Raw genomic sequence first — 21,868 nt, forward strand, 5'->3', positions numbered from 1 at the left:
ACCTGCCAATGTTAATTATTTCTCCCGAGTTGAAGTTAACAACTGCACAACTTTAAATGTTTTGAAACTCTCACAGTTTCAGGATGATGCTTCAGTGGTTGAAGGCAATTCTCTTATGGGTCACTGTGTATACCGGAAGTTATCCTCCTACCGACCACTGTGTGTAGCTTAAGATACGTCTTTTATCAGCTGGCGTGTGGCCATAAGTACTGTTTTTACTGGCAGCTTAAAATGAAAAGTGAATATAACGATGTTAAAATCTTTTGTTTATTTTCCTTAGTTGCATTGCATTGTGTTTTGTTTGCTGTGGTCCTGATTGTTGTACTGTTCGGGGATAGTTAAGTGTGGCTTACGTAAGTTTAGCTATTGTGATCAGTTGTTAATGTAATTTTATTTTAACAACTGTTTGTTCATGTAATAGTCAGACAGTGCTACTTTTCTTGTAAATAGTAATTCAATTTACCATATCGGTTATCATTGTAATACGGCGTGGTATGTTTATTCAAGATTTGATGTTTCCTTAGGGCAAAGAAATTATCTTATTCTGAAACAGTTTTTGGAACAGTTTCTATTTATTGCTGAATCTAGGAAATGATTATATTTTGTATTCTATATCATCTGCTGGTGTGATTTTCTTGACATTGCTTAGCTGTAAAAGCGATGTTCCCATGATCTCCCGAATTTTTGTTTTTGGAGGTTGGCAGATATGCATTTGTGTGAGAGCAGAAAATGTACAATTACACGATTATGTTGCTGTTATTGTTATCGTATCATAAATATCATTTACACAGTTCAATTATGCATACTAAACTACATAACATGGAAGGCATTAAACGCAGTATTTCCTTTCTGGAAATTGCAGCGTAATAGGGGATGTCATGGGTCCAAAATTCAATTAGAGACATGGAGTTGTGATACAGGGTCTTCAAAGGAGAGTCACAAGATACTTTGGCTAGTTGATCTTTAAGCAAATTATCACAAAATAATTTATTCTTTCGTACCACCTATTCAATACATGCCACGTGCTACGTGGGTGAAATTTACATAATACTATGTACACTTCTTAGGAACATGTTTCGCCCCTTGTTAAGGGCATCATCAGCCTGTAGGTAACTGTTACCGAGGTTTGGTGGATCAGCAGAGGTGAAAGAAGGTGCTGGGATGCATAGGTCTCAACCTACGAAATTAAAGTTAATTTAAAATTTAACAAGGTTATATTTTCTTTTCTTTTTAAGATCAAGAAATAACAAATATAACAGGTACTTAGTAGCCTAGCAACAAATCGAGAATGTACAATTACAGTGGTTACAGGATTTGGGCTCCGAGAGCCAGACACACAATTCTTGAGCTATAAGCCCAACTTGACCCATATACAAGATTCAACAAAGGGGCAGAAGACCCCAATCATGCCCAGGAGCTCTTGCTCCCAATTACACAGTAAAGCCTCCTCGAGGCACGCAGAAACAAATTTTTGGGAAGAGCAACCCGCTCTCAAAGTTCCAGCCTATCAAAGGCCACACCAAATTCCACCTTCAAGCTGTCCTCCAAGGACATAGACACAGGGGTAAAAATACCCAACCTACTGAGGCCTATTCACCAAAGAAACAGGACAATTACATGGCCCCAAAATACAAACTTGAGTGAAGGCGTAACTTGCACTCCGAATATACTTTATTAAAAACTATTTGGCTCTAGGCCGCTTATGCAAGGCCTAATCCCATACTACAGAGGTGACTTATATAAAAATTTTATATTACATTAGGAAGGGAAGAAACGGTTGTGAAAATAAGTTCACCTCAAAGCAATAGGAGTGGGAGCTCGAGAGGGTTAAGCACTCTCTATCCCAATATGTAGTTTAAAGAGATAGAATTTTTACCAAGTGTCTTTTACATGTTAGAGGAAAGTTACATGGTAAAGGCTTCGAACCTGCCTCGAGAGTTAGACTGCTGAGCTAGCAAGAAAAGAAGTTATTAAAAGGCCATTACCTTATTGAAGAACTGCTGCCCGACGAAAGAGGCGCTTCCCGCCCCCTGCTACATAATTTACACTATGATAGATGTTACTGAAGTGGCCCGGAGACCCGAAAATCAGCAGTTTATATACCCTCGTGGAACATTCGAGACCTATCAAGAATAAGAACACCCGCCCACAAGCTTTTTATTGGACGGCCAAAAGATTACATGTCAAAACTGAAGAAGAAAACCAGGATTGGTGGGAAATTAATTACAGAAATTTGCGATTGGCCTATTTCAAAACTGGCGGAAAGAAACGGTGAACATTGCCAACTTAAACAATGGCAGAAAGAAATTTAATAAGGAACCAACTTATAAATACTAAATTTCTTCAAAAAAAAAGTTCCTACACTTCGCACTAGAGTGCACAATTGTAGTTCTTAAGAGGTGCCATCTAGAAGAGAATGTTCACACTTCTTGCTACAGGGAAAACAAAAATACATCGAAAACGACACAGTTCAGAACACTTCAAAGTTTACAAGTAGGGACATCTTCTGAGAAACTTGAGAATTAACATGGTTGTTAGAGTTCAGGCTTCCTCCAGTAGAGGAGTTTCAACTGGCGCAAAGTTCGAATTAGCGGAGCGGAGGTGTACCGCCCGGTACAGTAACCTTAAGGTCAAAAGTCAGAATCATTAACCAATCATACAAGAAATAAACTGAAAATATGTTACACTTTAAAATTATCTTAAGTTAACATGCTACAATTATAAACGTACAAAAATGACTATTACTTTAAAACATCTTAAGTTAACATGCTACAATTATAATATAGAAAAATATCTATTACAGACTAAGATTATTGATAATAAATAGTGTCTGAACTCATGGGATCTTTCTCAAGAGAGGGCAGTTCATGTTCAGTTTCCACGTAGGGATTTCGAAACCAGAGGCGAAAAGAATTGTCTGAATGTGGATCCTAGCAATTCCAAGTGTCTCACCATTACATCTCTTTGTTGATTAGGCATGCCTATATACTAATTTTATTTCTTGTTCCATCTATTTTGTTTAGAACTGTGAAGAGTGTGACTTGCATTACTTTCAGACTTGAAAATTCAATTCATTCAAATGACTGAGTATATCTGCTAAACAAGTAAGTCTTGCAAGCCACAAGAAATTGTTTCACTGGAAATCGGCTTAGAGGAATAGTTTCATTAGCATTAGCCAGCTGTGTAGTGTAGGAATAGTATACCTGTCTCTTACTTGGTGGCCCGCATTTCCTGGCCAGTCCAAGGGTTTTAGTTCTGGGCTGTGGGCAGGAATGGGTTTACCTAAGCCTTGTGAGACCAGTGTTGCCATCGTATAAATATTTTCTCCGCTAAATTTTAGTTGAAAATCCGCTAAATTTCGAACTGAAACAAAATGGTATATACCAGCTGTTTTAATAAAAGAAATTAACTCAACACTCACCAGTTGCAGAACAGGAGTTCATCATCTTCTCTTCGCGCACTACATGCTCTGAAGCAGATGTGCTGAGTTGAGGTCTTGTGGTTTCATATGAAGCGACATGGTACTATTATTTTTCAAAGAATATGCTGGAAGTTCACAGCAGCAAAGACCATATGGAAAATTTCAAATCTATTTCAAAAGTTATTTTCACTTTCATTACTGTTTTCACTGTTTTTGATAAGTGCGGAAAGAATTAACGTCAAACAATTTTGCATTTATATTGCACTGCCAATAGACGTTCTGTCCGTATTTGACATCACTGGGAAGCTCAACCAATTAGTCTTTTAAAGTTTAATTATTTAACTGCTCTTTACGAAATATCTGACTAGTTTTTAACGTTTTCTTTCGACGTACCAAAAAGAGCCTGCTGTCAAAAGAAACACGTTATCAAACACGACACTACCCGGCTCATCAAGAGTACAGTAACGATTGTAACAAACACTGTACTTACTGAGGCTGTGGGCCAGAGCTGGTCTAGAAAACAAGTGGTAGTATGCAGCATATGTTCAATACAACAGGAATAAGTAGACTATTATGCTGTACTAAGTTCTACTTTTTTTCTCTCCTGGTGATGAAAGGTGATATTGTTACTGCTGAAAATCGCTAAAATAAGTTTGAAAATCCGTCAAAAAATCTGCTGTCCACTAAATGGAAAATTTATCCACTGTTCCATTTAAAAATCCGCCAAATTTGGCGGAAAATCTGCTGAGTTGGCAACACTGTGCGAGATCAACTGAGGAGCTATCTGATATGAGACAATAAACTTATCATAAAAGCCGAACAGGACGGCTGACTATGTGACGCACTGTCTTCAGGCCATCTGGGCTCACCCTGATCAGGTCTTTATCCATCGGCTTCATCTGGCCATCTCTAGGTCCACCTGGCTGTCATTTTCCATGAATCTTTCTTTCAAAGTAAGCCTCAAGCAGTCTTATTGATTCCATTCTCAGAATGTGGCCAAACCATTTCAGTGATAATTCTTCTAGAATATCAAGCACACATTGTTGTAGCCCTAGTTGTAGGTAGATTGATTCATTTCTGATTTTGTCCTTCAAGGTCTTCTATATGCTCTACTTATTCATATCGTAAATTTGTATTTGGTGACGAGTACCCTATCTGAAGTGCCTGCCAATAAAAACAAAACCTTAGTAAATCAAGATATTAAACTTATATCTGGATTGTGTGTTAATGACTCGTACAACAGATAGTATACTGTATGTGTAAATAAGAATCTTGAAATAATGAACAAATATGCAAAGAACTTGAAATACAAGTACCGGTATTTATTTAGTTATTGTTCCTACATTCTGTCATAAAGTGTGTTTGTATTGCAGGGCCTCCTACCTGTGTGGTCAGATGTGAAGTATCGCTACGCCAAGGCTCTCCTCTTTCTGTTTGCTGTATCACATGTTCTTGTACTCTATCATCCAGTTCATATTTTCGACACTAGCTACCTCCACTTGTTCCGTGCACTGGATGCCGTAAGGTAAGGCTGTACTCCATATTTCTGTGTTTCACTACAACTTCCTATGGGAGAGTATTGTCAAGAGTTGTATGTTGCAGGCAGAAAGCGCAGCCCTCTCTTGGCGAATTGCTACGCACCATCCCAGGGCTGGCCAAGGAATGGGCGAATAACGGACGTCCCTGTTCTCCACGGGTGCTTTTCTTCTTTGACTCATGCCCAGCCACATTCCGGGAGGATGCCAGGGGCAACAGGATGGCCACGGCGAGGGCTGGAGTTGGAACCAAGCCACAGGCTAAGACTCCGTCCATCAAGAAGCTGGAACATGCTCTAGAGGATCAGATCTATCACATCCTTCGGAAGAGCCGTGTCATTACCAACAGCAGGTGAGATTTTTCACTCTCCTATAATTGCTTAAGGACATTTCTTTTCTCTCTCTCCTTTTTTCTTGCCTTTTCTCAATCACCTGGGGTTGGCACTAATGTGGATTAAGCCCATTTTCACGGCCAGATGTCCTTCCTGATGTCAACCCTACATGGAGGGATGTGTTCATTATTACATGTTTTTGTAATTGTTTGTTGAGTGTTATGTTGTATTTAGACATACATTAAGATGATCACAAACACCCAGTCCCTGAACCAGAGGAATTAATTATATGCAGTTAATATCTTTGATCTGGCTGGGAATCTAACCCATGTCCCTCTGAACAGAAAGCCAGTATGCTGACCGTTAGGCCAAAGAGTTGGACATCTCTATCTCTCCCTGTCTGATGAACTTGCTTTGGAGGATAAGAGATTTAGAAAGCATTACATTCGACACACTTTTAACCAGCCAACCCAGTGAATAATGTCACTTCCGGTTTATTATGGTTGTTAGCGTGGAATATGTTTAACAGCAGAGAGAATAGTCTATTATAGACATTGTGTTTATAAGAAATAGACACAACTTCGCCTTCAAAAAATCATTGGACATAAAAATGCCAAAAACCATTACCATTAAGTAAATTCAGTTTCATGTGTTCAGTTCATTTTCTTGGAATTGTAGCTTTTAATAGTTTAATGATAGAGTCTAATTTATTCAAAAGCTAACTGTAATGAATAAATTAATGTGTTGAGAAGTGAAAAAATACAGCTGTTGGATTATGAACTGGATCTAATATTTCGTATGTTGGCAGACAATCATGTTGGTAAGTGTGTACTGTATTCTTTTATTATTTTTTCATGTTTAAATAAGTTGCAATATTGTAGATTACTATAATTAGCACTTTAAACACTACGCCCATACGGGATATGGGCTTACTGCTTTCCTGGTTGTGGACGGCGCCCGTATGCCATACAGGCATGATTTTCACGCGTGTTTATAGGCAACTATATGTATCCATACTGCTTCCGTCCCTTGCTTGGAGGTAGTAGTTTATCTAGTGTCCACTAGAATGCAGAAGTTAACGGGAAGTTCAGATTGAAACGATAAAAAGGGTAGTTTCTCCTTGCTGTGGCTTGTACTGAAGCACTTGATATGCCGGGTACTGAGCACGCCAAATCTGTCACGCTGTCAGCTGTGTTACTATACAAACATGGATATTTTATCACGAGAAGCGGGTTCAGAAATATATTACAATGATGAAGACTCTGCTTATGAACCAGATAACATATCAACTGATAGTTCAGGCAAGATTTTTATTTGTTACATCCCTTTTGAGCGCAAGTTATTTTTAGCTGCATTATTTTACTCCAAATACAAGCGATAGAAACACTTCACCTCTCCAGAAATGTGGACTTTTTTTTTCCGTTTAGACGAAGAGACACAGGCTGATGATACACCTGTACCGTGAAGAGAAATGACATGTTGGTCCAAGGAGTGCAAGGTTGGACTGTGCGTAGCCTAGTGTTTTCAGGGCTACTATACCAAAACAAACTATACCTAAGTAGGTCAATTTTGTATTTCAAATGTAGTTGTTTATTTGTGGCTTAAGTAGTCACATTAAATGATTAAATTTTATTTTTTGAGCAGGCTTTTAACAATAAGTTGAATGTAAAAGTTATTTCCCATACATTTTTAAAATGTTTTTCAGAAGACTATTATCATTAAATTACTTTAGATATATACTTCCTAGTAAACATCCTCATTTTGGATGCCTGATAACTTCATATAATACAAAAATCAGGTACGTAATATGTTTCACTGTTGTGGAATAATATATTAAAATTCAGGAAAAAGATCCAGTTCATTGCCAGGGTCCACGTTAACATATGGTAGCATGATATGGTTCAAAAAATTGTTTAAAACATTGTGAAGTATCTTAAATTAAAGTACGAGGGTTGGAACATTAATAGTGGCAACTACCGTATTTTCTTGCGTAATTAACGCCCTTGCATAATTTACACATCCCAATATTTTTGGATCCAAAGTGGAAAAAAAAAAAAAGAAATGTTCACGTAATTGCCACACCCACTTCTGGATCATCCATCACGCAGCTCTAGATGCATTTCGAAATAAATATGTCAACTACTCAAGTAGCAGCCTTCCTATTGCAAAAGTGGGCATTCCAAATACAGCACAACGTGCTGTTATTAGTCTTAAGGAAATCCCACTGCACTAATTCAGTGAGAGAATCAGCCCAGAGGTGACTAGTTACACTCTGTTACTGTCTGGTACAAACATATTTTACGAGTGTTTTGGGTACGGGACATTGTTATCTCAAAATTGTTTGTTAGTCCACAATGAGCAAGTATTTAAGTATTACTGCATCATATAAACTCACTGTGATCAGTTAAGCTGAAATATATGTGAATAGGGCAGCGGGCCGTAAGTATTCAGTTTCCGAATGCAACATGCGCTACCGCGATAATAGGGAAGTGCACTTCAAGCAACCAACAAGTCTCGTAAAGTGTTTTGCGGACCAAAAATCGGCAAGTTTCTGCAAGTAGAGGAGGATCTGCTTAAATATGTGATTTCGTTACTCAATGTTGGATAAGCCATTTCTCACGAAATGCTGAATTTTAAAGAACAAGAAATAGCCACTGCACATGGAATCAGTGTCTTGGACTTGAAGGTTAGCCGCGGCTGGATGATTAATTTTATGAAGAGAAATGGACTTTTCTCTTCGACAATAAACAATATTATGCCAAAAAATGACGAATGATTTCAATCAAAAAGTAATTGATTTTTATCGCTTTGTGATTGAGAAGCGTAAAGTGAAGGAATATTTTATCTCCACAATAGGAACCGCATAGTCGAACAATCGATATGAAAGGGAGAACGATGTACTGCAATGCTTGCTGTAATAACTGATGGCAGAAAGCTTGCACCTTGTTGTTCTAAAATAAACAATTCCTAAAGTAAAACTTCCGCGCGGGATCCACGTTCGTATCCTAGAAAAAGGGTGCATGGATATGTCATTCGTACAAGATTGGATACGAACGGTTGGGGGAATCTAACAGAGTCTCTTCTTTGATGCCCGGCCCTTCTCATGTTCGACAGGGTTTTTGCTGGTATGTCATTGTTATCTAAAGATAAAAATTTCATGATGTTCCATATTGAACTGTATCACAATTAAAGTGAAATAATAAATAACGTAGTTCAACCTATTCAATACAAGTAAATAAGAAATATAGTGTTACATTCTTATTTAATTATAAGTGGAAGCGGTACCGGTTTCGACCCCAATCTGGGTCATCATCAGCCAAATAAACATGCAAAAACAATGCATAGGTAAATAAGAAATTAAAGGATGAGTCTTTCACCAAGACAGTTGAAGAAGCAATATAAGATAATGGGGATTAGCACTGCGCGATTTTAAACAGTAAAATTTAGAAGAAGTAGAAGGTCAGTCACTTATATGAAGTAAGGCGCAATCTTCTGAATAGTAGCACAACATGCAAAGTTCGGCACTGTGTCTCAAAATGTTTATGAGAAGAGGTGAACAGTTAAGTGAGCCAGCCTGCATATACTATGAGGCACGAAGTCACAACACAGTTTAATACAGTAAATATGAAGTCCCAAAATTGTGTAGAAGTCGAAGATGAGTTGCTTGATTGAAGCAAAATGCTAGCTCCTGAAGATCAGCGCAACATACTCAAATGTCCAGCACTGTGTTTTTTTCAAATGCTGACGGAACTCAGTGAATAGCTTAATGATCTAGCCTGTAATTGTTTTGGTTGCGAAAATGTGTGTGTGTATATATATATATATATATATATATATAAAATACAATTCAATATAATTGAAGTATGTAACTAGGATCTTGTAGATTCTTTAGAACAGTTGATGTAAAAAAACAATAATTGTGAAGAGAAAAATGGTAAAAAGCGCAATAATGGACACAAATGAAAAACGCATATGTTTTGGTGAAGGACTCATCCTTTAATTTCTTATTTACCTATGCATTGCTTTTGCATTTTTATTCGGCTGATGATGACCCAGATTGGGGTCGAAACCGGTACCGCTTCTGCTTATAATTAAATAAGAATGTAACACTACATTTCTTATTTACTTGTATTGAATAGGTTGAACTACGTTATTTGTTATTTCAATTTGTCATTGTTATGACATTACACAAAATGTACTTTTATTAGTTCATGTTTATTTCACTTCAGGTCGTATTGTCAGCTTGTAACGGGAAGAATATTTTCCAGTGTCAGTAATTCATCCCACGTGTCGAACTTACCTGATGTAGGCCTACCCTATTTGACTTTTTCAGAAAAAATCCCCATGCCGGAATTTTACGCCAAATGACTATAACTGCAAATGAATTGAACCAATTGTGTTTATATTTTATTCGATGTATCTTTTAAATGTAAATTAATTTTAAATCATGTTTAAATATCTGAATTCCTTGAATAATTTACACATCCAAAGTTTTCGCCTGTATTTTTTGTCAAAAATGTGTGTTAATTACGCGAGAAAATACGGTATTTAATTACAAGTGATTCAAAAGGGATACGGTACAAGTTTTACTGTCCTTTAAAGTAGTCACCGGCATTGTGTTCAATCCATTGCCAATGATGTATAAGTCGTAGGATACCTTTAGCAGCGCTTGTTGTGTTGATAATTCGAATGGGGTGGTCTACTGCCTGACGAATCTCTGGAAGAGTTCGAAGCGAATGCCACGAAGTGGTTCCTTCATCTTAGGAATCAAGTCAAAGTTACAAGGGCTTAGGCCCGGACAGTACAGTGGATGGTACAACAATTCCCAACCTCATCGGCTGAACAAATCAGCCACAGCTTGTGCTGTATGCAGCCGAGCATTGTCGTGCAAAATGATGGGTGGGTTCTGTAGAAAGTGTCTGCAATTTTTTCTCGAAGCTGGTCACAAGTTGTGTTCAAAAAGCGAACGGTAATATTGCGTATTGATTGTCTGCTGTGGAGGAAAGTAATGCATTAGGATAACACCATCACAGTCATACACATGAATAACCGTAACTTTCACATTGCTGGGATTCTGATGAACTTTCGATCTTCGTAGTGACCCGTAATTATACCATTCATTCGATACCGGTAGTTGTTTCAGTTGTGGCTTGTACAGTTTGACCCATGTCTCATCCAGCTTAATGATACAGCATAAAAATGCCTCTCCTTCTCACTCAAAGCACTCCAAATGGTTACAAGCAGCGTCATATCATAACCATTTCTGCATTTCAATCAAATCATGTGGAACCCATTGTGAAATAAGTTTTTCTCATGCACAGGCATTCCTTCAGAATGTGATGCACAGTCGTATGCGCTAATCCAGTGTCGCGGGCTATTTCACGAATCATATGGCGTTGATCAGTGTCCAGTAACGCAGCAAGAGCATGCACTTCTTCACTGACACCAGGACGACATGGCCGACACATTTCTGCCACATTTTGGCATCTCTCCTTGAAGGCTTTTACCCACTGCGTCACTGTTCTGTAAGGCGATCAGATTCCCCGCAAGCCTCTTGAAGACCTTGATGACACTGTCATGCTGTATAACCTGTGGCACATTCAGTCTTTGTACAACTACATTGTTCCTTATTTAGAAACATCGTGACAACGCTGCCGTAGACCGCCCACTGACATGAGGCTCTGTTCCTCTCGCAAGTTTGCATGCGCGTGATTGTGTGAAGGTACAGTAGAGTCCATGTGCCCCCCCCCCCCCCCCCCCCCCCCAGCCCCCCCCCCCCCCCCACCCCCCCCCCCCCCCCCCCCCCCCCCCCCCCCCCCCCCCCCCCCCTTGAGTCCAGTGCTCCCCCCCCCCCCTGAGTAAGTTAGGTAGGTATGTAACTAACGTTAGCTATCAGCGACATCATTAGGTTCCGGTGCATGACGTCTCTACAGCAGTGTTGCCACTATTAAAGTTCCACCCTTCGTATATTACTACAAATTGTTCAAGAAGCCCTTTATTCTAATATTCCTGTTTAACCGAGCAGTTTGTTGTACAATGAAGTGTCCAGTCCCTAACAGGCAGATCAAGAAAGTGTCTGCTGTACTTTATAAGAAGGAAAAATGCACAACTTATTCCACATTTTGGGATTTTCCTTGTATCTATGAAAGTGCACTGAAATTTCACTGTGTTGATGGAAAATTGGTCCATTTCTGCCAGTCAACAAATTATGCTTGTGTGTCATCATGGGGAATCATAGTAATTTGTTCTTACCTTGTGGATGGCACCATACTCAGTTACAGTAAAACCTCGGTAGGACACTGTTCAAGAGCCCACATGAATACTGTATATTAAATGGGACCGTGTATGAAGTCGGAAGAAACTTAACAATATAAGTACATAATTTTTGTATATTTCTGTTGTTGTTTTTTTTTGCTATTGGCTTTATGTTGCACTGACTTAGATAGGTCTTATAGTGACAATGGGACAGGAAAGGTCTAGGACTGGGAAGGAAGCAGCCATGGCCTTAATTAAGGTACAGCCCCAGCATTTGCCAGGTGTGAAAATGGGAAACCACGGAAAACCATCTTCAGGGCTGCCGACAGTAGGGTTCGAACCCACTATCTCCCGAATACTGGATACTGGTCGCACTTAAGTGACTGCTCTATCAAGCTCAGTGTATATTTCTCATTGGATTGGAGATTATATTCCGACATATCATTTTACTGAAATACAGTAGTTAAACAAAATACAGTACTGTTATGTATTGTGGATACAGCATTACATCCTCTGGATGTTGCAGCTGTGGGATGGAGTCACATATTTTTAATATCTTTTTTAACATAGATAAGGGTTTTCACAAAATTTCTAATTTATCCGATGATGATGATGATGATGATGATGATGATGATGATGATGATGATGATGATGATGATGATGATGATGATAGCTTTGTGGCCTCCAAAGCAGTCTGGTACAGGTCTTTTGAGCCACTGGCAGTGCCATTCTATATCATCTGATGGCCAGGAAGGCATCAGTTTTTGAAAATGAGACAAAGTCTCTCATAGTGCATTGGCACTGCCGATGGCTCCAAGTAACCTACACATTGGTCTCAGCAGTATGCACTAGCCATGTGTCTTGGTAGGTGTGCTATTTACCAACTGATGAGCCCAATTTAGCACACTCGGGCAAAACACTGGCAAACAGGAATGAGTTAGCTGGAAAATTTATAATGTCCAATAACAGACCAACTATATTGGTATTATAAATTTACTCATTCGGGACAAATATTTCAGATTCCCTATGGGAATCAACTTCTATGTCAACTTTTTATTGTATCGAATTTTGTAAGACAAATAGTTGCCAAGATATTATCCTAATTTCGAAATTTGGAGAAAGTATCGCACTTTATTTCTAAACCTCATATTGCACAAATGAGTGATATTAAGGTCAATTTTTTTTTGAGTGATTGGATATTGACAGTTTAGAAATGGAGTTGACTGAATTTCAAGAAAGCAGTACATTGGTGAACAAATTCGTACAAATTGGTGAAGAGTTTCTGAAAATCGAGTGTGCTGTTAATGGTGAATACTCTCTCCAGATCGGGCAACTTGGCCGTGCGGTTAGGGACCCGCGGCTGTGAGCTTGCATCCGGGAGATAGTGGTTCGAACCCCACTGTCGGCAGCCCTGAAAATGGTTTTCTGTGGTTTCCCATTTTCACGCCAGGCAAATGCTGGGGCTGTACTTTAATTAAGGCCACGGCCGCTTCCTTCCAACTTCTAAGCCCTTCCTATCCCATCGTCGCCATAAGACCTATCTGTGTCGGTGCGACGTAAAGCAAAGAATTTTAAAAAAACTCTTTCCCAGAACCCGGAGAACTTAATACGTGAACAGTGGAACAGCCTCCCACAAATGTTTCAGACATGAAGAAACTTGCTACAGCACTACTTACTTTGTTTGGGTCATCGTATGCCTGCAAGCAGCTATTTTATGCAATGAATGTTGTGGAGTCAACAATTAGATACTGTCATCGTTCAGACCTAAATGCTTCTTATGTGTTATTGAAGACAACTTATGAACCTAACATAAATGACATGGCTACTAAGATTCAGTAACAAGTTTCTCTCTAAAGTTGAGATCAACATTTCACTTAAAGTCCTTTGACAGTATTAGTATTTTTGATTTATATATCCAATAATACTCAATTACTAGATATGGTTGGGGAGATAGAAAGACAAAGACAATGATTGATCTTATTCTGGCGGAGAAGGAGAAACGTAGACAACTGGAAGATGTGACAGCAATGCCAAGAGCAGATTTCGAAGGAGACTATAAACTGGTGGTAGCCAAATGAAGACTTGGTAAAATAACAAAGTTAATAGAAAAAAGGGGAGGGAAAAGAAAGGGATGGAAGTTAAAGAAATAGGGAAAAGTTTCAAGAGGATCTGAAGAAAGAAATTCCCAAAGATGACGTGAACAGTATGGAAGAGGATTGGTCATGTTTCAGAAATGGTTTTGTAAAGTGTGCAGTGAACACCTGTGGAAGACTAGACTGTCAGGGAGGAAAAAGGAAAGGGAGACTCCTTCGTGGAACAGCAGGGTAAAGGAAGCAGTTAAAGAGAAAGAAATGGCTGGGAGGAAGTGGATAGACAGCAATAGTATAGAGAATTAGCAGAAATAGAAGCCATAAAGGTATGTAAGAAAATAGTACTAGAAGAGAAACGGAAGAGCTGGAAAAGTTTCACAGAAACTTTACAGGATGATATAAAGGGAAGAAAAAGGTTTTGTAAGGTTTGGTGAAGAATAGTTTAAGAAATAGGGAAGATACACAATTTGTAAAAACTGAAACAGGGCAGATATTGATGCAAAAAGACAACATACTAAAAAGACTGGAAGAATACTTCTCAGAATTGCTAAATCTATATATATAAAATAAGAGTTTTGTTTGTACATTGCTCAGAGTTTAAAAAAGGATGGTATTTCTGTATCGGTCATGTCCATAGTAGCAAGGAAATGCACTTTTTATATTTCCGTAATGTCTGTCAGTCTGTATGTATGTATGTATGTACACGCTTCACGAGAAAACGGCTGAAGAGAATTTAACGAAAATCGGTATGTAGTTTCCGGGAATAAGTCGCTACAATCTAGGCCATAAATAATCTTATTCACGCTGAGAGAAAAATAAGAGTTTTGTCTGTACATTGCTCAGAATTTAAAAAGGATGGCATTTCTGTATCGGTCATGTCCATAGCAGCAAGGAAATGCACTTTTTAATTTTCAGTAATTTCTGTCTGTCTGTCTGTCTGTGCGTATGTATGTGTGTATGTATGTATGTATGTATGTGTGTGTGTGTGTGTGTGTGTGTATGTACACGCATCATGAGAAAACGGCTGAAGAGAATTTAATGAAAATCGATATGTAGTTTCCGGGAATAATCTAGGCCGTAAATAATCTTATTCACGCTGAGAGAAATAGTAGTTTAGGGGAAGGCCTAAAATTTAATTCTCACATATTTATGTTATTAGTGGTCCTATCTTAATGAAAATCAGTATGCAAAGTCGGGAAATAAGTCGATACAATCTAGGCCAAAAATAATTTTATTCACACCGAGTGGAATGATAGTTTATGGGAAGGCCTACAATTTAATTCTCAAATATTTGTGTTATTAGTGGTCCTATCGACAAATACTACATTACTAAAGTTATATAGTATTAAATTTGCGGTCATTTATGTCTTACACATTTTTACCGTACCGGCTATGATAACAGAGATATTCATGAATTTGGATTTTTGTTGCTAAGTCCATATCAGCGCCAAGTCGCGAGAAAATGGGTTAACAGAATTTAATGAAAATCGTTATGTCAAGTCGTGGAATAAGGAACTACAGTCTACACTATAAATAATTTCATAAGACGCCCTAATATCACAGAATCGAAAGAAAACTAAATGTGAAGACCTACGATACATAAAGCTCATAACATTGAACAACAATAACATTACATTGACCATTGTTTGTTGTGATGTGCTTTGTGTCTTCTGTTGCCAGTCATGTCCGATAGATGGGATTACTGCTGTATACCAAGTTTTTTTTAATGTGCCTTACGTCACACACAGATAGGTATTATGGCGACGATGGGATAGGAAAGGGCTAGGAGTGGAAAGGAAGCGGCTTGGCATTAATTATGGTACAGCCACAGCATTTGCCTGGTGTGAAAATGGGAGACCATGGAAAACGATATTCAGAGCTGTCAACAGTGATTTTCGAACCCACTACCTCCCGAATGCAGACTCACAGCTGCACACTCCTAACCACACTGCCAACTCGCCCGGTCATACCAAGTATAACAGCATGTCTGAATATTGGCAGGAAGTACCTGGGGAGTTAGATAACCTTCTTAAGAATGCCATTCCTCTGGTTCTTAAATTTTCTGGTACTACTGTTACGTAACAAACTGGTTAATCATAGCATTCGAACTATTCAATCCCTATCCTGAGGCACTGATTGGAATGAGCAGTGTGCATATATTTAACGGAACAATGGCAGAGGAGTGTTCATGACTGTCTGCAGCCTGGTCATTCTAGCACTGGAACTTTGGACTATTAATCGGCATCGTAGTACTTACTGTTCGTTAAAAGTGAGAAAATGTGCGGTTTTTCATTTGAGCGAGTATTTTATATGATAACATTGCTTTTAAACATTACATTCCTAGTGACATTTTTGTATTGGCCTAAGTTAACTGTAGTTACAAAAATCACAAAGACAGTCTTTCTGAGAATCCCATTGCAAAGCACGGGTACATCAGCTAGTATTAAATACAGTGAACTGGTAGATGAAAAGAAGCAAGAAGAAACAATGGGAAAAGAGGAAAAACATGAAAAGGAGATATCATAGTTAGAAATAGAGGAAGCCATACAAAAGATGAAGAGTGGTAAAGCAGCAGGCATGGATGAGGCAACTGCGGAAATGATAAAAGCATCAGGACCAATAGAGCTACAGTGGTATGAGGGAGGAGATGGAGAGTTTGAGGGAGATAATTAGGATTCTCATGGAAGGCAGGAAGGAAGATAGGTCTCCCTCAAACAATGTACAAGTTACAGTAGGTGTACAAGAGGGAGAGGAAGGAAAGGGGGAAGTTGTAGAAGACAGGTGGTCTAATGTTCTAAGGGGAAGGAGATTGCAGGCTAAGGGCTCTATTCAGGATCAGAATTCAGGACAGGTGTCTGTGCGAAATCGGTACGAGCCATTCCAGGTACAGCAACAGAGGGAAGATGAGGAACAGGGAACTGTTGCTGAGATGTGTGGAAGTAGGAGGAAGGGAAAAGGTAGGAAAGGGAAATGTGGAGTAGAGGATAGGAAAAAACAGGTGGAACAGGGTCATGGGAAGGAGAAAATGGAGGAGGAAGTAGCTTCTGCAGCTATCAGGAAAGATAGGGCTGACCAGGAGGGGAGGGGGTTAAATGAGGTGTCTAGGGTTGACGCTCTGGTCATGGGGGATTCCATCGTTAGACATTTGGGGAAAGTGTGTGGAGGAAAGGGAAACAGGGTAGAGTGTTATCCAGGAATTAGGTTGAGGCAGATGTTGAGGAAAGTAGAAGAGAGAGAGGAGGGGAAGGAGAATGTGGTAGTGTTTCACGTTGGTACCAACAACATAAGGCAAGCTGATATAAGTACCAACATAGTTGGGGATGTGTGGGATCTGGTAAATGCAGCACAGATGAAATTAAGAAAGCAGAGATTGTTATCAGTGGAATTCTATGTAGGAGAGATACTGACTGGAGGGTGATTGGGGATTTAAATGAGACTATGGAGTGGTTATGTGGGGAAACTGGGAGTGAAATTTCTAGATCCTAATGGGTGGGTAGGAGATAGGGATCTGCGCTCAGGTGGCCTTCACTTAAACCACAGTGGTACGTATAAATTAGGAAATTTGTTTGGAAGGGTAATAGGGAGGTACATTCAGGGAAACAGGATTGTCTGGGGAGCGGTGATAAGGGTACAGAGATCTGTAAGTCAAGTAGGGATGACATAAAAATGTTAGTGTTGAACTGTAGAAGTATTGTAAAGAAAGGAATAGAATTAAGTAATTTAATAGGTATATATTTACCAGATATTGTAATAGGAGTTGAATCATGGCTGAGAAATGATATAATGGATGCAGAAATTTTATCATGGAACTGGAGTGTGTTACATGTAATAAATATCATTTTTGGTACATTTTGATGATATTTGATTGGAATAATAACAGTAAGTTGTTTATTAAATAGACCACCTAATCATTACAAAGTCTAGTCTTGGATGATTTACATAGATTTGTTAACTAATAGTGGTACATGTTTCGCCTTGTATGAAGGCATCATCACCCATTGTCTTAACCTTAGATTGAAAATAAGCGTCTAATTAACATGTAATAATGAAATGAATTTTAAAAATCTTGAAGAGATTTGAAGTAAAATAACATTAAAAATAACAATGATGGTTTAAAAATATACAATGTGATGAGTTTCAATGGTGGAAGTATTAACAAAATCAACATTAGGAGGCTGCTATAGTAAGTACAATGGATAAAACAACAGACTGTTATACAACAAGTAGTAAGATTGCTATAAAAATAAAGTTGACTGTCTGGCGGTTACAATTAGACGATGGCGAAAAATCGTATATATTCAAAATAAAGAAGAGAGAATAAAAGTCGAAGGTTGGTCGAGAGATCCGAAGTTAATCATAATCTTGAAGATAAAAGACGAAAGTCAGAGGCATACGGTGAAGTTGTAGAACACATTGAGGATATGAAGTTGTAGAATAGAAGTTGGAGAACAGTTTTAAATTGTATATCTATGGACCATCTCAAATTTGAAGCAGTGCTCAAATGTTGCAAAAATGTGAGTTTGTTGATATTCTAGTTGAAAAGGCATATAATAGTGGAATCATTTGACAATGACGAAGATAATTTGTAACGTTATGAGTTAGAAGTATTTGCAACAGTAGACTTCTTACTATGTGTGTTATAGCTAAACAAACTACCACAAAACGAGAGTAGAATACAGACAGCGGAGGAAATTCCTAATAGGTATTGAGGGCAAGACAAGAAAGGATAGAATTAGAAATGAAGAGATAAGGAAAAGGACAGGAATCTTGAAATTTCAAGACAGGATAGAAACAACAAAGATAAAGTTGTATGGGCATATGATGAGATTGGGAGAAGAGAGAGTGCCCAAGAAAGTTTTGTCAGAGATGTTAACAGGAAAGAGACCATGAGGAAGACCCCAAAAGAGATGGACAGATTCAGTGTGGGAGTGCATAGAGAAGAGGGGAGGAAAACCAGATGATGTACTTAACAAAGGAGAAGAGTGGTGGAAAGACAGGCAGCGATGGAGATCCTTGATTTACAACCCAACCCGGGAAGCTGGAAATGGGAAATGAAGATGATGATGATGATTAATGGGGATATTGGCATACATATTGATGACATCAAATGAAAGGATCTTGTGGTGTTCTTGTAACTTTATAATTATGTTTTATTCTTTCGCAAAGTTCTATGGAGTTCTTTATTGTTGTATTCGCTTTGTAGCAATAATGTGTACTAAGAAAATCTTGAGTAGATTGAGATAATTTGTATGTCGGGCTACCTCTAAAATTGATAATTGTTTGTATTGGGGTGTTAACCTCATGAATTTTTGGTAACAATTTCGCTACGGGTAACCTAGGGTTCATGGCAAGAAGTTTTTTCTTTTCAAATTCATTGAAAAGGAAAGTACTATTATTGACTGTTGATTTTAATTCTTTTTTGCAGGTTATTTGTTGTTTTTGTTGTTTTTATAACGTATTTTATCTCTTCCTGTTTATCTAAGGGTAATTTGTTGACTGCCATTTCTGTTTCTACTAAAGTTGTAATTAAACTACCATGTTTGAAGGTCTGTCTTCTTTTTTATTCGAATCAGAAGTACAATAGAATAATACTACATTTAAAAGAAACAAACTATATACACAAATATATACAAGTAAAAGGTCTACAACAATATATGTCATACAGATTCGGCCCAAAATTTGGCCACTTCAAGGGCATTTGGATTAGCCAGTACCAAGTCTTCCATTGTGCAGTTTGATGGACACAAGGGACAACATAGCAGGTGTTCAGTTGTCTGAAGTTCACCACAGTCACAAAAGGCCGTATCGACGGGGAAGTTCCGTTTCTGTAGGGTCGCTCTGGTTCTACCCATTCCAGATCTAAGTCTGTTTAAGAGCCTCCATGTCAACCAGTCCTCGGTGTGACCGGGAGGTAACACTTCCCGTGGTTCCATCCATTTCAAAAGGCCAGGGGTCTTTTGTTTCCATTTGGTAATCCTGGCTTTGTCCTATGATCCTTCCAGGTGTTCTGAAGATGTTAAAAATGCTTTCCTGGACTTCAGTCTTCGTTGGGCAGGTTGGTATCCAAAGAGTGGATGTGAAGGCATTAAATTTGTTTTAAGCCTTTCGTTGTTAGCAGCAACCTCTCTCCTGACGTCACAAGGAGCAATACGGCAAGGTAATTGATTTTCTCAAGAGGAGTTGGCTTTAGGACACCAGTAATTATTCTACAACTTTCATTGAGTGCCACATCAATCTGGGCAGATTTGTACCATGCTGGACAGGCATATTCACCGGCGGAGTAACATAAGGCTAGTGCTAGATGGTAACTACTCTTCAAAGGCCTTTTTCAAGGCCGAAATTAACTATATTATGCCATAACGTAGAAGGTCTATCACCATCTAAAGAGGTACTATTGAGTCAACTCTGTCAAACTAATAACTGTGATGTGCTTTGTATTCAAGAAACACACAGAAGTGACCATCAACGACGTTCCAAAATTGCTGGTTTACGACTTGTGGCTGAAAGACCACATAGTCAGTACGGAAGTGCAATGTTTGTTCATCCTGACATTCAGGTCTTGTCAACATCTGTAACAGATCACAATAACATCGAAATAATAACAGTTGAGCTTAGTAATTGCACTATCTCATCAGTGTATAAGCCACCAGGTATTGATTTTTCCTTTATGCCCCCTGATAACTTTTGCAAGCACACTACGAAATTTGTAGTTTGCGATTTCAACAGTCATAGTACAGTTTGGGGTTATGCACATGATGATGGAAATGGGGATGCTGCATTGCTGTGGACTGATAATTTCCAACTTAGCCTTATACATGACAGTAAGCTTCCACCAAGTTTCAACAGGGGTCGATGGAAACACGGTTACAATCCAGACCTTATTTTCGCCAGTGAACATGTATCTCAGCAGTGTGTGAAATCAGTCTGTTCTCCCCTACCTAACTCTCAACATCACCCTATTATGTGCCAAATAACCACTGTAACATGACCGATTACAGTACTTTTTCGGAGAAGGTTTAACTTCAAAAAGGCTAATTGGGAAAAATTTAACAATACATTTGACAGCTTCATACCGGAGATTCCTCCAGAACCAGAATCTTACGACACTTTTGTTGATGCAGTATCGAGAGCCTCACGTTTATCAATACCCAGAGGTTGCAGAACACACTACTACCAAGGTTTAACTGCTGATGCAAAAGTCTACCTAGAGAACTATCTTGCCCTCTTCGAAGTGAACCTTTTCAGCAAAGAGACAATTTCAGCCGGACATGACTTACTCTCTTCAATCTCAGAAAACGAAAGGAAAACTTGGTTGAAACTGATGGAGGAAACAGATTTCTCAGTTAATAGTCAAAAGGCTTGGGGACTTCTGAAAAAACTGAACAGTGACCCAACCAAATGTTCAGTCCATGCTAATGTTACAGCCAATCATATTGCTTCACAGTTGCTTAATAATGGTAAATCCCGATCAACTATTAGGAAATCAGAGTCAAAAATTGAAGACTGGAAATTCCAAAGGGGCTAAATACCATTTTTTTGAAAAATGAGATTTTGCTGCCTGTAGGAGGTATGTATTGAGGCCAATGCCTGACGAAAGGTTCCAAGTCCGTACGTGCTCCTGATAGTTTCCTATGACTGCTCCTAGATTGCGCGGGTGGTACATCCAGCGCGTGATGAATGTCGATAGGGGCTAAGTCCACTTTCTGCCACTGGTGCTCTGCTCTTTATCAGTCGCCATATGTTAATGAAGATGGCTGATGTTACAGTGCGTAGTGATTCTATAGAATGTGCTGGACCAAAAACAATGAAAAAAACCTGAAAGTGTAAGTAAGATAGTGGTGAAGAAGAAAAGGAGAGTGTCTGGTTTATCATACAAGACAAGAACAGGAAAAGCAATATCACCCAGGCAACAGTCAAGCATGCAGGTACGAGATCAGTGCATTAAAATTTAATGCTTCACAGTAATATTGCATGATATTCATTGAATATTATAGTAGTTTCCTTGATTTCTTGTAGTGTTATTAGCGACAGTAATATACAAATATAACTTTGTTGCATTACAACTAACACGTTTGCAATATTTTGGTTTTAGGTTACCTGCAAATGCGGGTATGATTGTCACTCCTTGTCAGCAGAACATAAGACGAATTTATTTACTATGTTCTACCAGGAAGATGAGCAGACACAACACACTTTTTTAATGGGGCTCATGGATGCTATTCCAGTTCAACATCG

The 21,868-nt window shown here is 38.7% G+C and overlaps 1 protein-coding gene across 2 annotated transcripts in view; it reads left to right on the top strand.

The window, feature by feature from the left end:
• LOC136875971 (nonsense-mediated mRNA decay factor SMG8) overlaps positions 1 to 21,868 on the top strand; it is a 161,780-nt gene that overhangs the window by 25,648 nt on the left and 114,264 nt on the right. For both annotated transcript variants that reach the window (XM_068228430.1, XM_068228431.1), the window contains 2 exons: positions 4,795 to 4,946; positions 5,024 to 5,308. In XM_068228430.1, coding sequence (XP_068084531.1) covers positions 4,795 to 4,946; positions 5,024 to 5,308 — 437 coding nt within the window. The remainder of the gene's footprint in view (positions 1 to 4,794; positions 4,947 to 5,023; positions 5,309 to 21,868) is intronic.

The sequence above is a fragment of the Anabrus simplex genome, chromosome 6 (genome assembly GCF_040414725.1).
Source record: "Anabrus simplex isolate iqAnaSimp1 chromosome 6, ASM4041472v1, whole genome shotgun sequence".
NCBI lineage: Eukaryota > Metazoa > Arthropoda > Insecta > Orthoptera > Tettigoniidae > Anabrus > Anabrus simplex.